The sequence below is a fragment of the Staurois parvus genome, unplaced genomic scaffold, assembly GCF_062004578.1.
Source record: "Staurois parvus isolate SC_StPar_1 unplaced genomic scaffold, SC_StPar_1.0 ptg000643l, whole genome shotgun sequence".
NCBI classification, from domain to species: domain Eukaryota; kingdom Metazoa; phylum Chordata; class Amphibia; order Anura; family Ranidae; genus Staurois; species Staurois parvus.
The window spans coordinates 101,695-115,776 of NW_028318439.1; the positions used below are offsets into that span (position 1 = coordinate 101,695).

At 49.0% G+C, this 14,082-nt stretch overlaps 1 protein-coding gene across 1 annotated transcript; it reads right to left on the reverse strand.

Moving 5' to 3' along the window:
• Positions 1-4,473: 4,473 nt before the first annotated feature.
• On the reverse strand, positions 4,474-12,229 carry LOC149449006 (kelch repeat and BTB domain-containing protein 8-like). Its single transcript, XM_089693954.1, has 4 exons — positions 12,148-12,229; positions 9,975-10,053; positions 7,312-7,539; positions 4,474-5,965 (listed from the first exon to the last, which is right to left on the reverse strand). The coding sequence occupies exons 1-4, from the start codon at positions 12,206-12,208 to the stop codon at positions 4,474-4,476; spliced, it is 1,860 nt and encodes a 619-aa protein (XP_089550080.1). The 5' UTR covers positions 12,209-12,229.
• Positions 12,230-14,082: the final 1,853 nt, after the last annotated feature.

A 14,082-nucleotide genomic window follows, 5' to 3' on the forward strand; every position in this document is an offset into this window, starting at 1 on the left:
GAAAAAAAAAAAAAAAGACATTTTTTAACATTTTTAAATTTCCCGGCGGCGCCCGTACGTCCCGACGTCACAGGGACAGGACACAGAAGCCGGATGCCGGCATCGGCCAGAGGAGATGGGCGGGGATGCTGCAGGGGACACATCGTGGGAGCGCAGGGTAAGGTAAGTGAAGAACACATGCCGGAGCAGCGCCGCATGGTAAGTCCGAGTGTAGCTCGGGGTTACCGCTTTTGGTACTGAAATGTTACCCCGAGCTACACTCGGGAATACCGCCAAGGAGGTTAAGCTAGGAGAATCGTCTGATTTATTCCTGGAGCTCCATTTCCCCACATCTCAAAAGAGCTAAACCTTTGCACTCCGGTTGGAGGCGCAGGAATCGTAGAGCTAAGTTGTGGTCAGCGGAGGGTGCAATACGGTTGTAGCAAAGTTCGCACAGCTTTATGGGGGATTGCTGCGCATCCAACTGCGGGCACTCACGGTAAGGAAAAATCATTGAAAGCGAATTTCCAAGACAGTTATAATTCGCAACTTGTCCATTGTCGCGGCTCCAACCCCTGAACAGATCATGGGCTGTGGGAACTGACTCGCAGGGGTTTATTTACTAAAACTGGAGAGTGCAAAATCAGACTCACTTCTGCATAGAAACCAATCAGGTTCTAACCTCAGCTTGTTCAATGAAACTTTGGCAATGAAACCTGGAAGCTGATTGGTTTCTATGCAGAAGGGTGTCTGATTTTGGACTATCCAGCTTTAGTAAATAAACCCCACCAAGTGTCTGTCCTAAATAGGAAATCCCTGAATGTGTAAACGCTCTCTCCTTGTCAGTCATCCCACCTATCGCAAAGTCTTCCTTTCAGCACTGTGCTAGAAAAGCTTTGCAGTGCCACGGGCATGCTTGAAAAATGGCATCAACTGTTGCCCAACCTGAGTCTGAGAGCTCGCTGTTGCTGTGTCCACCAAAAGCGTAAAGCGTGCTTCTGTAGCCCAAGAAGCCCTTGGATAGGTCATAGAAGGGAGCTCTTTCCATTCATTTAATACAGAATCATACATGTGCAGGGCATTCGAAGCACGAGGTTCTTTTCTCAATCCTTCCAAAATATAAATAACGTCCTACAGATACAATTCCAGGATTATCTAAATGGCCACCAAAGGGAAGCTGCTCCTAAAAGTCTGTTGTTGGGTCAGAGGCTTTCAAGTAGTAATCCTCTAGTTTTGGGTCTGTTTGATTTAATGCCATCTTGTATTCTCCTCAACCATCCCTTGGCGCAAGTGGATTCCTGTTGGAAGCTGGAGGAGAGCGTCATCGCTGGGTATGTCCCTGCTGACCTTTCCCAGCTCATCTGGGGTCAGAAGTGGTAGTCTGCTGACCTTCAACAGAGGATTGTCCTGGATGTGAAATTCCCACCAGCAGCGGGCAATGTTCTAGATGGCAAGTTCTGAGGAGACCATCAAGTCATCTAAAGACAGGATGTTGACCTGTTCTTCCATCTCCAAGTGAAAAAAGTCCTCTTTTTCCAGACAGGGAGCTCAGATACCGACCAATATGGTTCAACGTTGCTTCCAAGAAGATTCCGTGAAAGTGACTAATCTATAAATCCAAAGCAAATTTTCATTGTTGATCCTCCTTGGAAGGTAACTAAATAAAACAAAAAAAAGGAGAGTTGAATACAACATATAACTTTGCTAACTATTTCAGGTTCCAATGCTTTCAACTTCATAGTTCCAGATAAAACAAGCAAAGTACCTACCTAAGACCTTCGCTGATGTGTTTCACCCATAAAACTTGGTGTTTGCTTGTTCGTTCAAAACTGTAGAGTTGCCAGTGTTTGAACCTTCCTAGAGTGCAGCCAGTTTTCTCCCCTTCCTAATCCGTCGGTTGGACAGTGGGGTACAGGAATGTGCACGTGCGCAGTCTTAATTTTCTGCTGCATTAGAGTTACGAAGTATCACAGCTGAATCCCAAAATGCCAGAGACAAGAACTCCCTTCACCCCCATCACTTCTGTCCCCCTATCTCATTTCCCCTCTCTCATCCCCCAACTTCTCATACCCCCCCACCTTTCACCTCCCTCTCTCTTTTACTCCCTCTCTCACTTACCCCCCCCCTTTCACCTCCTCTCTCTCTCACCCCTTCTTATTCACTCTCTCTTACCCCTCCCAAATTTTTCTCCAATTCACCCTCCACCACCTCTCTCCCGCCCTCACTCCCCACCTTTTCTCTCACCTCCCCTCTCTCCGATTCCCCCTCACCCCCCACCACCTCTCTCTTGCTCTCACTCCACCTTTCACCTCCCCTCTCGCTCACCCCCCCCCCCTTATCTCTTACTCCCTCTATCTTTTACCCCCCCCATCTTTCACCTCTCTCTCTTACCTCCTCTCACCCACTCTCTTTTATCCACACTCTCTTACCACCCTCCCTTTTTCTCTCCAATTCCCCCTCTCTCTCGCCCTCACTCCCCACCTTTTCTCTAACCTCCCCTCTCTCCGATTCCCCCTCTCACCCCCCACCACCTCTTGCCCTCTCATCCCCCTCTCACTCCATCTTTCACCTCCCCTTTTTCACCCCCCCCTTATCTTACTCCCTCTCCCCCCCCCCCCACCTCTCACCTGCTCTCTTAACCCCTCACCACCTTTCCCCTACTCTCTCCAATTCCCCCTCTCTCACCCCCCCCCCTTATCTCTTACTCCCTCTTTTACCCCCCCCCCCCCACCTTTCACCTGCTCTCTCACCCCCCTTACCCCCCACCTTTCTCTCACCCTCTCTCCAATTCCCCCTCCCTTATCTCTTACTCCCTTATGGGGGGGGGGGGGGGGGGGGGGGGACACCAACCTTAGTAACACCACTGCAAGATACAGCATGTGGAAACCCTTCCAAAGTTGGAGTTGAGGTGTCTCCAGTGAAGGGTCCCGTTAATTCTGCACCATACAAAGACATTGTAGACAGTTGTGCATCTCCTTCAACCTTGATTCAAGGAACTCATTCTCCAGGATGCAGATTAATGCATTGCACTTGATGGAGACTGATAATGAACCTTATTGTAGACTTCGGAGATCAGAGATTTCTGGGACCCCCCCAGAAGCACTGTGCACCTCCCACATGTAGGACCCTAGAAAGACCCCTGTGACCATGAGCTGAACCCCCACCTGTCATAATACAATCTTTCAGAGCTTTATTATGATCGGTGAACTCTTCTCTCTCTTCCATGGTGGTGGACCGTCCAGGCTCCAACCTCCATTCTCATCCCTATACCCCAAAACCCGCAGTCTGCTTACCTCTGTACCCCAAACGCATGTTCATCTGTGCACCCAAAAACTCCTTGTCTGCTTACTTTTGTACCTGAAACCCTCTGCTCACCTCTGTATCCCCCCCCCCAAATCACACCTCTGTGCCCCAGTCTGCTTAGCTCTGTACCCCAAACCCTATATCTCTACCTCAAACCCCCCCCATGCTCATCTCTGAACCCTTAAACCTGCCTGCTTACCTCTGTACCAAACCCCCCCAGGCTCACCTCTGTACCCCCAAACCCCCCCAGGCTCCTCTGTACCCCCAAACCTCCTGTCTGCTTACTTATGTACCCAAACTCCCCATGCTCACCTCTGTACCCCCAAACACCATCTGCTTACCTCTGCACCCAAACCCCTCATGCTCTTCTCTGTACCCCCAAACCTATCTGCTTGTGTACCTAAACTCCCCATGCTCCCTTTACCCCCAAACCTGTCTGCTTACCTATGTACCCCAATCCCTCATGCTCACCTCTCTACCCCCAAACCCCATCTTCTTACCTCTGCGCCCAAACCCATGCTTACTTTTGTACCCAAACCCCCTATGCTCTCCTCTGTACCCCCAAACCTCATCTTACCTCTGCACCCAAACCCCCGAGGCTCTCCTCTGTACCCCCAAACCCCATCTTACCTCTGCGCCCAAACCCCCATGCTCTCCACTGTACCCAAACCCGTGCTTGCTTTCGTACCCAAACCCTCTTGCTCCCCATCTGTACCCCGAACCCCCGTGCTCATCTCTGTACCCTAAAAAAAAAGAACCCTTAATATCACTGAGTCTTTTGTACCTACCTGGATTGGCTTTAAAAAAGGAAAACCTTGGAGAGGATTCCCATTAGATATTTTTCTCCATCAGCTTGCAGATATTCACACCTGGACAGGAGTATGATCAAAATTCTTTTATTGAATACAGAGAAAATCCAAATCTGTAAACAGGGAGCTGAATATTTTATGTGACCCATGTACCCCCCTCAAAATGATGGAATCAGACCTCCTTCCCAGAAAGTAAACCTTTTTGGAGCCACTAACCTGGAACAAGCCTGTGGATCATTTCTGACTTAACTTTCTGTGCGCTTGTTCCAGGTGTAAGGTTCAGAATGGACGTATCCAATTTTATTCCCTTTGGATACTTCACTCTCTGGTGTTCTCATTCGGGTGGGCTTTGGTGGTCACAAGTTACGTTACATGCACAGCTTCAATGGACCCCCTGGTCAGAAAATTCTATATTTGACTCACTTTTCTCCCCGCTATCACTTCTAAATTTGTAGTCTAGTCTCCTGCCGGGAATGAGGGGACAGAGGTGTTTCAGGGGAACCTGCAGGGTGCCATTTCCAAAGTCAGTAATCAGAAAAGGGATCTCTTTCTTGCATACAGTCCACCTAGGTTCACCTGGGCTCCAGCAGAACACTGCAAAGATACTTCTGTAATTGTCATCACTCCCACCCATAATAAAAATCCTGCGCTTCCAGAGTACGACCGCGGCGTGAGACGTACTTTCTAGGACCGGTGGAATTCTACCGTGACAAATTCGCCCTAGGTCATCCATACAGAAGTTCCTAGAAATGGTATTTGGCTCTTCGTTGTACATAAGATATGCCTCGTACTCTTCCCGCGGTGAATTTGCATCATATGCTGGATATGCATTAAAGTCATCAGGTCTGGGTTTACAACTTGCAATGATGTACAACTTGTCATCGATGGTCACGATACCAGCAGCTGAAAAGACCATGGGTAGTGGATATTGGCTCCAAGTGTCTGTCAGGATGTCGTAAATATGGAATCCCTGATAGTGCAAAAGGTCTATATCCTTCCGAGTCATCCCACCTATCGCAAACAGCCTTCCTTTCAGCACTGCGCTCGCAAAGCTATGTAGAGCTAAGGGCATGCTCGATACATTGCGCCAAGTGTTGTCCAACACGCTGAAGCATTCCGCCGAGTCTGTGAGCTCGCCGTTGTTGCATCCACCAAAAGCATAAAGCGTGTTTCTGTAGGCCAGGAAGCCATGGCAAGCTCTAGGATGGGTCATAGAAGAGAGCTCTTTCCATTCATTTAATACAGAGTCATACACGTGCAGAGCATTAGAAGGACAACTATCTTCTCCACATCCACCTGAAACATATAAATAACATCCTACAGCTACAATTCCAGGCTGACTAAAGAAGTCACAAAAGGGAAGTCTCTCCCAAGAGTCTGTTGTTGGATCGTAGACGTTGAAATGGTAATCCACGTCCTCGTCTGTCTTATCGAATGACCTACTGTCCATGCAAACTACTCTCTCCTCAAACATCCCTTGGCGCAGGTGGATTCCTCTTGGAGGCTGGAGGGGAGAGTCATCACTGGGTATGTCTCTGCTGACCTTTCCCAGCTCATATGGAGTCAGAAGTGGTATTCTGATGACCTTCAACAGTTCTGGGGGAAGAGGATTGTCCTTCTGGGTGCGAAATTCCCACCAGCAGCGGGCGATGTTATAGACGGCAAGTTCTGAGGAGACCATCAAGTTATCGGAAGACAGGATGTGGACCAGTTCTTCCATCTCCAAGTGAAAAAAGTCCTCTTTTTGGGATAGGGAGCTCAGATTCTGACCAATATAGTTCAACGTTGCTTTCAAGAGGATTTCCTGATTGTGGCTGTGAGCTAATGTATAAATCCAAAGGCAGTTTTCATCATCGATCCTCTTCGCAAGGTACCTAGGTAAAGAAAAGAGAATGGGACATGACATTACTATCAACCTCATACCTTAGCATGAGGATTACGGGGAGATTAGCGTTAGGGTTATCCTTAAGGATAGGAATAGAGGGAAAGTTAGGGTGAGCTTAGGGCACATGCAGGGGCGGACTGACTGACCAACTCGGGCACTGTCCGAGGGCCCGAGGTCAGTAGGGGACCCCATGAGATGCCCCTGGTACCTTTTTCATAGGCTTTTTTGAGTTTGGGCAAGGACACAGGGGCCCCATGAGTTGTTAGTCCACCCCTGGGCACATATGTCAAACAATGCCCGGGGGCTGAATCCAGCCTGCCAGTCCATTTCATGTGGCCCTCACATGTTTCCTGCAGATGTGGCAGCCCCCCCACCTCCACCACTCATCTCAGTAGTTAGCAGCAGAGAGGACAGAACTCCTCCTCCTGATCCTGTGCAGCTGCAGAGAGGCTAGTGTCTGTGGCTCTCCCCTCCTCCCCATCTCTGCAGTGGGCAAAAGAGGATGACAGGACTCCTACAGATCCTGCACCTCTGTGTAGCCACAGCACCCCCTTGTCTCTGCCTCCCTTACTCTCAGCATACTCAGGCAGCTGACTCCAGCCCTCTGGTCCTCCTCCAGACCCTGCACTTTCTGCTTCCTAGCTCCACCCCTAGCAGCATCATTGGGTAAGAGGGGGGCTGCACTGTGATCCAAGGTGGGCGGGAGACTCTTGACATCGGATGGTGGGGGTGCTCTGGACATCTAGTCTTACACAGGGGCGGACTGACCATTTGGAAACTCGGGCACTGCCCGAGATCAGTAGGGGGCCCCATGAGATGCCCCGGTACCTTTTTCATAGGTTTGAGTTTTGGTAAGCACACAGGGGCCCCATGATCCCCTATTGCCCGGGGGCCCCATGAGTTGTCAGTCCACCCCTGGTCTTACAGATGCAACGGGCCCATTAAGGGCAACCATAACACGGATGTGGCCCAAGAGGAAAATGAGTTTGACATCCCTGGCTTAGGGCATTACTCTCAGTGTCAGGAACTGACCTCCAGGTAATGAAACCTGATGTACGGTTTTCTTGTTCCAGAACCCAGGCACTCTGTGGGCAAATACATGTCCATCTGGAAAGCCAAAGTACTTGAGCATAGCACAGAGTGCCCTGGGTTATTCTGGATACCAGGACAGAGGGCCGAGCAGGGTGCAAGTAATGCCCATATAGCCATTTCTATAGGATAATTTCAGGGTGCAGGATCAGGGAAGAAACCTTTCAATTTAGGTTTTATATTTTATACAGGGTCATGTGGCAAAGAGACAAGAACTCCTAAAGTGAACCATCAGAAAGTCTTTACCTGCTGCAAGCATCTTGCATGGGCGTGATCTGCAGGCGGCCCGACACGATATACAGCTCCTCCACGTTGTCCATAGTGAAATCAGCCTCCCCCGTGTAGATGTAGTGCAGGATGGTCTTCAGGACAGAAGAGGGGACATCCGAAAGAGAAACCTCCCCGAGTGCAGCCTCCTTCATGGGGCACGTGAAGAGAGCTCTGAAGTAAGGACTGACTGAGGCCAGGACCACCCTGGAAGCAATAAAAAGACAGTTGCCGGACCACACAGCAAGTCATGATGCATCGTCAGTGGATGAGGATCTTTTGCACGGCTACTTGTCAACAATCTCAACATACCTTTCTTTTTTAAACTTTTATTTGATTTTCTAGTACAAAAAGAACACACTTGCAAAAATATTTCACATATACATATTTACCTTTACCCCAATATTACTCCCACCCTCCCCCCAACTTATTTTCCCCCCATCAACCTCCTCTTTCCTGAACTATATCTTCACTCATATCTCTCTCCCCCTCTCCGATCTCTCCCGATCTCCCTCCCTCTCCGATCCCCCTCTCTCTCTCCCTCTCCGATCCCCCTCCCTCTCCGATCCCCCTCCCTCTCTCTCCCTCTCTCTCCCTCTCCGATCCCCCTCCCTCTCTCTCCCCCTCTCCGATCCCCCTCCCTCTCTCTCCCCCTCTCCGATCCCCCTCCCCCTCTCTCCCCTCTCCGATCCCCCTCCCTTTCTCTCCCCCTCCCTCTCTCTCCGATCCCCCTCCCTCTCTCTCCGATCCCCCTCCCTCTCTCTCCGATCCCCCTCCCCGATCCCCCTCCCTCTCTCCCCCTCTCCGATCCCCCTCCCTCTCTCTCCCCCTCTCCGATCCCCCTCCCTCTCTCTCCCCCTCTCCGATCCCCCTCCCTCTCTCTCCCCCTCTCCGATCCCCCTCCCTCTCTCTCCCCCTCTCCGATCCCCCTCCCTCTCTCTCCCCCTCCCTCTCTCTCCCCCTCTCCGATCCCCCTCCCTCTCTCTCCCCCTCCCCCTCCCTCTCTCTCCCCCTCCCTCCCTCTCCGATCCCCCTCCCTCTCTCCCTCTCCGATCCCCCTCCCTCTCTCCCTCTCCGATCCCCCTCCCTCTCTCCCTCTCCGATCCCCCTCCCCGATCCCCCTCCCTCTCTCCCTCTCCGATCCCCCTCCCTCCCTCTCTCCGATCCCCCTCCCTCCCTCTCTCCGATCCCCCTCCCTCCCTCCCTCTCTCCGATCCCCCTCCCTCCCTCCCTCTCTCCGATCTCCCGATCTCCCTCTCTCCGATCTCCGATCTCCCTCCCTCCCTCTCCGATCTCCCTCCCTCTCCGATCTCCCTCCCTCCCTCTCCGATCTCCCTCCCTCCCTCTCCGATCTCCCTCCCTCTCTCCGATCTCCCTCCCTCTCCGATCTCCCTCCCTCTCCGATCTCCCTCCCTCCCTCTCCGATCTCCCTCCCTCCCTCTCCGATCTCCCTCCCTCCCTCTCCGATCTCCCTCCCTCCCTCTCCGATCTCCCTCCCTCCCTCTCCGATCTCCCTCCCTCCCTCTCCGATCTCCCTCCCTCTCTCCGATCTCCCTCCCTCCCTCCCTCTCTCCGATCTCCCTCCCTCTCTCCGATCTCCCTCCCTCTCTCCGATCTCCCTCCCTCTCTCCGATCTCCCTCTCTCCCTCTCAATTAAGGCTCTCTCCTGACTTCTAAACTTCCCCCTTAATCCGGACCAGTTCCATATATCCTTCAGAGGTTTTAAATTTCAACTAACTACACCACATTTTCCTGAATTTTTCCATGTTATTCTCCTCCATGTGACATAGCTCCTCCATCCTATAGATATTTCAACTCTATTTATCCATTCTTGGTGCTCCAGGAACCTGCCAGAACGTGGGAATCAAACCCTTAGCCACACTAATTAAGTGATAAAGTACCCTATTTTTTATAAAATTTCGCTGAAGGCTCAAAGTTATAAAATAAACACCTCCACAGATCTCTGTACAGTAATCCTGAACATACCTCTTTCCAAATGCCCCAAATACTCATCCAGATCTGGAGTCATGTGATACACCACCTCCTGTGTCTTCTATTTTCTTCACTGCTGAGGGTGGTCCTTCTTCAGGTGTCCGTGTTAGAATTAGCTGGAACAGTTGTCACCAGCACAGGAAGCACTAAAATCATTGTTGAAGTTCTAACACTTCCCTTTCTCTATGCATTTCTGTCTCTGCTGATGAGATCTCCCAACTGCGGCCCTTTGCTTGCCTTTACCCAGCAGCCCTTGGGGCACTGTTCCTCGCGATGACGCAAGACACTATTCCTTTCACTGGCGCCAACAATGGGGCATCATGCCTGTTGCTCAAACCAATGATGGGGCACGATTCCTCCCACTAACATCAATGATGGGGTACCATTCCGTAATGCTAAAGATACACCGTTTGCTCTCGCTGACATCAAGACATCTACTTCCAATGGCCACAGTCCACCCCCCCTAAAGTCTAAAAGGACAGAAAACTGGCCCTTTGTTTAGAAAGTTTGGAGAGCCCCACTTCTCCAGTGGAGATGTAGATGGCAACAAAGGTCTGACAGGGGCCCTAAACCTCTCCTGCTCCTTCCAAAGTGACCTAAATGAAAAAAAGTATGATTTGTAGGGAGAGATCCTTAAGTTTCTCACCTACCTGTGACACAGGAAGCGTGTCTCTTCGGCATGTATGGCGACATCACAAAGACTTTCAGAAAAGTACATCTCCTTCAACCCTGAAGACATAAAAAAAGACAAATTTTTCCATATACACTTTTTGACCAAGATATGGTGAATTCCCCTACAAATTATGGCGTTCAGGTGTCTCCAATGAAGGGTACTGTTAATACTCCATCATACAAAGACATTGTAGACAATTGGGCACCTTCAACCATGTGTGGTGAAGACCCTTCTATGTTCCACCATGATTGCGCCCCTGCGTACAAAGCCAGCTCCATAAAGGCATGGTTTGTCCAGTTTTGTGTGGAGGAGCTTGAATGTCCTGCACAGATCCCTGACCTCAACCCTACCGAAAACCTTTAGGATGACCTGGAACTTGACTGTAGACCAGGTCTTTTTTTTCTTGTTTGGTGCCCAACGTGGGGCCTGGTCTTCTCATTCAACATCAGTACCTGGCTACAAAAACGGGCAAAAATTCCCACGGACACCCTCCAAAATCTTGTGGAAAGCCTTTCCACAAGAGTGGAGAGTGTAATATGCACAAAAGAGGAAACTCCATATTCATGGATACAGAGGGGGGAGGGGGGTAGTAATTCGATAATGGCCATGATTTTGGAATGGATGTCCAACAGGCACATATAGGTGAGATAGGCAGAGGAACTTGAGTGTCCTGCACAGATCTGACCTCAATCCTACTGAACACCTTGGGGATGGATTGGAATGCCTATTGTGAGCCAGGTCTTCTCCTGCAACATCAGTACTTGACCTCACAAATGGGCACAAAATCCCACAGACACCCTCCAAAATTTTGTAGAAAGTCTTCTCAGAAGACTGGAGGATGTTCAAATCACAAAAAGGGGCAACTCCATATTAATGGCCATGGTTTTGGAATCTCAGCTGTGATGGTCAGGGGTCCTCCAAACCTTTGACCATAGGGGATACTATCCAACTTTATTGACTGAAATCAGATTTGCAATTTCTTGCCGGATTTTTTTTCAGGATTCTTTTAAATAATCTTCCAAATAGCAAAATAAGTTGCAGACTTGGCAAATAATTTGCAACATTGTAGCAAAGGAATCAATTTCCAGGGTGCAGATCCAGTGCACTGCAAAGGATGGAGGATGATAAAGAACGTGGACTTAGGACCAGGGGTGGACTGACCATTTGGAAACTCGGGCACAGGGTCAGTAGGGGGCCCCATGAGATGCCCCTGGTATGTCCGTATGGTGACATCACAAAGCATTTCAAAAAAGTACATCTCCTTCAACCCTGAGAACACAAAAGACAGAGAAAAAAAATATTCCATATACACTATATGACTGAGTTGTGTGGAAGCCAGGGGCGGACAGACCATTCAAGCACTCTGGCTCTGCCCGAGGGCCTGGGATCAGTAGGGGTCCAGTAGAGGTCCAGTGCGCTGGCTATTCCTACTAAGGGGACATAGAGATTCTGTATACAGTTGGGACTTTGCCAGGGGCGGACTGACCATTTGGAAACTCGGGCACTGCCCGAGGGCCTGGGGTCAGTAGGGGGTCCCATGAAATGCCCCTGGTACCTTTTTCATAGGCTTTTTTGAGTTTGGGCAAGGACATAGGGGCCCCATGATCCCCTATTGCCCGGGGGCCCCATGAGTTGTCAGTCAGCCCCTGCTTAGGACAGACTCTCTCAGCCTTTTCGAGAGAGAGGAACCCTTACTAAAAATTGCTCTCTCTACAACTCCTGATACATAAGTGCAGGGGTGGGCAACTGTGGCCCTCCAACTGTTGTAGTACTACAAGTCCCATGAGACATTGCAAAACTGACAGTTACAAGCATGACTCCCAAAGGCAGAGACATGATGGGACTTGTAGTTCACCAACAGCTGGAGGGCCACAGTTGCCCACCCCTACTTTAGTGTGAGGGTCGGTGGGAAGAATGCTCCTCACACTTGTGGTCATCGTGAAGAATTCCCCTCTTAGAGATCGCTCTAAAGATAACTGGTGTAAGTAGGAACTTATCTGAGAGGTAAAAATTGGTAATTTCTCAAGGAACCCCTGGCAACCTCTGGGGGAACCCTGGTTGAGAAACCCCGAATTAGGACGTAAGAAATGTCTGGGACCCCCAGGTGTAGGACCTTAGAAAGACCCCCAGACCTGTGTGCTGAGCCCCACCTGTAAGAATACAATCTTTCAGAGCTTCCTTATGATCGATGAGGTCTTCTCTCTGCTCCATGGTGGTGGTGGACGGACCAGGTTCCAGCCTGACGCCTTTACAACTGAAATCCGGGGCGGCTAAAAGTCCTTAGGATGGGAACAAACTTGGCTATTAAAAAAAAAAAAAAAAAAATCTCACAAGAAATTAAAAGAGTAAAATAAACTGCAAACAGATCTCCTTCTAGAAAGATTCCACCAATTACTAAAATTTTTGTCAATTTTTACGACCGGCTTTCAACAAGTCCTGTTTAACGTTCCTGTCAGCACTCCCTGTAAAAGCTCCCACATGGTACAACCTGAGCGTGCAACAGGGGTGGACTGACCATTTGGAAACTCAGGCACTGCCCGAGGGCCCGTGGTCAGTAGGGGGCCCCATGAGATGCCCCTGGTACCTTTTTTATAGGCTTTTTTGAGTTTGGGCAAGGACACAGGGGCCCCATGATCCCCTATTGCCCGGGGGCCCCATGAGTTTTCAGTCCGCCCCTGGCGTGCAATCTCTTATATCTGCCAACCACCGTGTAGTACAATGGCCTGATTGATTGGATACAATTGGATTGGATGGTTCGAAAGTACTGAACTACACAACACATAGGGCATCATTGTGCGCCTTGGGATCAACTGAGAATACGATCGGTCCGTGATTGTAAATCGAAGTGGATTAAAAACGATCATTTATGGCATCTGCGCTGAGCAGCCAACAAAATCCATCCACAACCGATCAGCTCTCCGAATTAATGGAAGAAAAGACAGCCTTTGGTTTTCCATTTCGATCGATTTTATTTATATCAGGTCTAAAGAGCCATCAATTCACACCACGCTTTACATATATATTGTACATTTGGATCAGTCCCCGCCCCCGAGGAGCGTACAGTCTAAGGTCCCTAACTTACACTCATACATTCGCATACTAGGGCCAATGTAGACAGGAGCCAATTAACCACTTGCCGTCCGGTTGCTGTATATAAATGGCCGGACGGTGGCAGTCAAGGGGCGGGTTGCCGTTCATAAACAGCGCCCGCCTTTTTGGACTGTGCACACTCCCTGGGAGCGCGCAGCACCGCCATCCGGTGCCCGCTGTGTCCTCCGGACACAGTGGAACACCGATCATCGTACGGGACCTCTGTGTGAGGTCCCAATCATGTGATCACTGATTGGCCAATCAGTGATCACGTGAATAGGTGTAAGCAAGATGTCACTTCTGACATCATTGCTTACTACGTGTGAAATCTGTGAATGATCACAGAGATCACATGGTACAGGGCTATTTACAACAGCCTTGTACCATGTGACAAGCTGTGACCAATCACAGCTCTCACAGTATTTCTCAATGGCTGCAAGAATGCAGCCAGAGAGAAGGAGAAATGATTGATTTTACATCATTTATGGGTGTAAAAGCAACCGGTGTAAGAAAAAAAAAAAAAAATCTTCATCACCCCCCCAACAAGTAGTACAGTGTCACCGTGGTGACACTGTACTGCTAGGGTGACAGTATGTAAAAAAAATATATATACAAAATAAAATAAAAATGTAAAAATAAAAAATTTAAAAAATGATAATTTTGGGTTATAAACTAATTTGGGTTAATTTTTTTATTTTACTAAAAAGATAAAAACGGAATAAATTTTGGCCAAGATGATGAAATATTATTTATTTGCAAAATTTTATAAGAAAAACTTTTTTTCAAAAATTTTTGGACTTTCATTTATATAGCAAAAAAATAAGAATCCCAGCGGTGAATAAATACCACCAAAATAAAGCTTTATCTGTCTCAAAAAAATGGTAAACAATTCATATGGGTATATTATATTCATAAAAAACAAAAAGCATTAAAAAAAAACAAAAAAGCATAAAAAAAAATACAAAGCATATAAAATACAAAGCAAAGCATAAAAA

Coding starts and splice junctions, on each gene's coding strand:
- LOC149449006 (XM_089693954.1), bottom strand. CDS start 12,208: ATGGAGCAGAGAGAAGACCTCATCGATCATAAGGAAGCTCTGAAAGAT. Junction 7,540..9,974: donor ACACGCTTCCTGTGTCACAG/GTAGGTGAGAAA, acceptor TATTGCTTCCAG/GGTGGTCCTGGCCTCAGTCA. Junction 5,966..7,311: donor ATGCAAGATGCTTGCAGCAG/GTAAAGACTTTC, acceptor TTCTTTACCTAG/GTACCTTGCGAAGAGGATCG.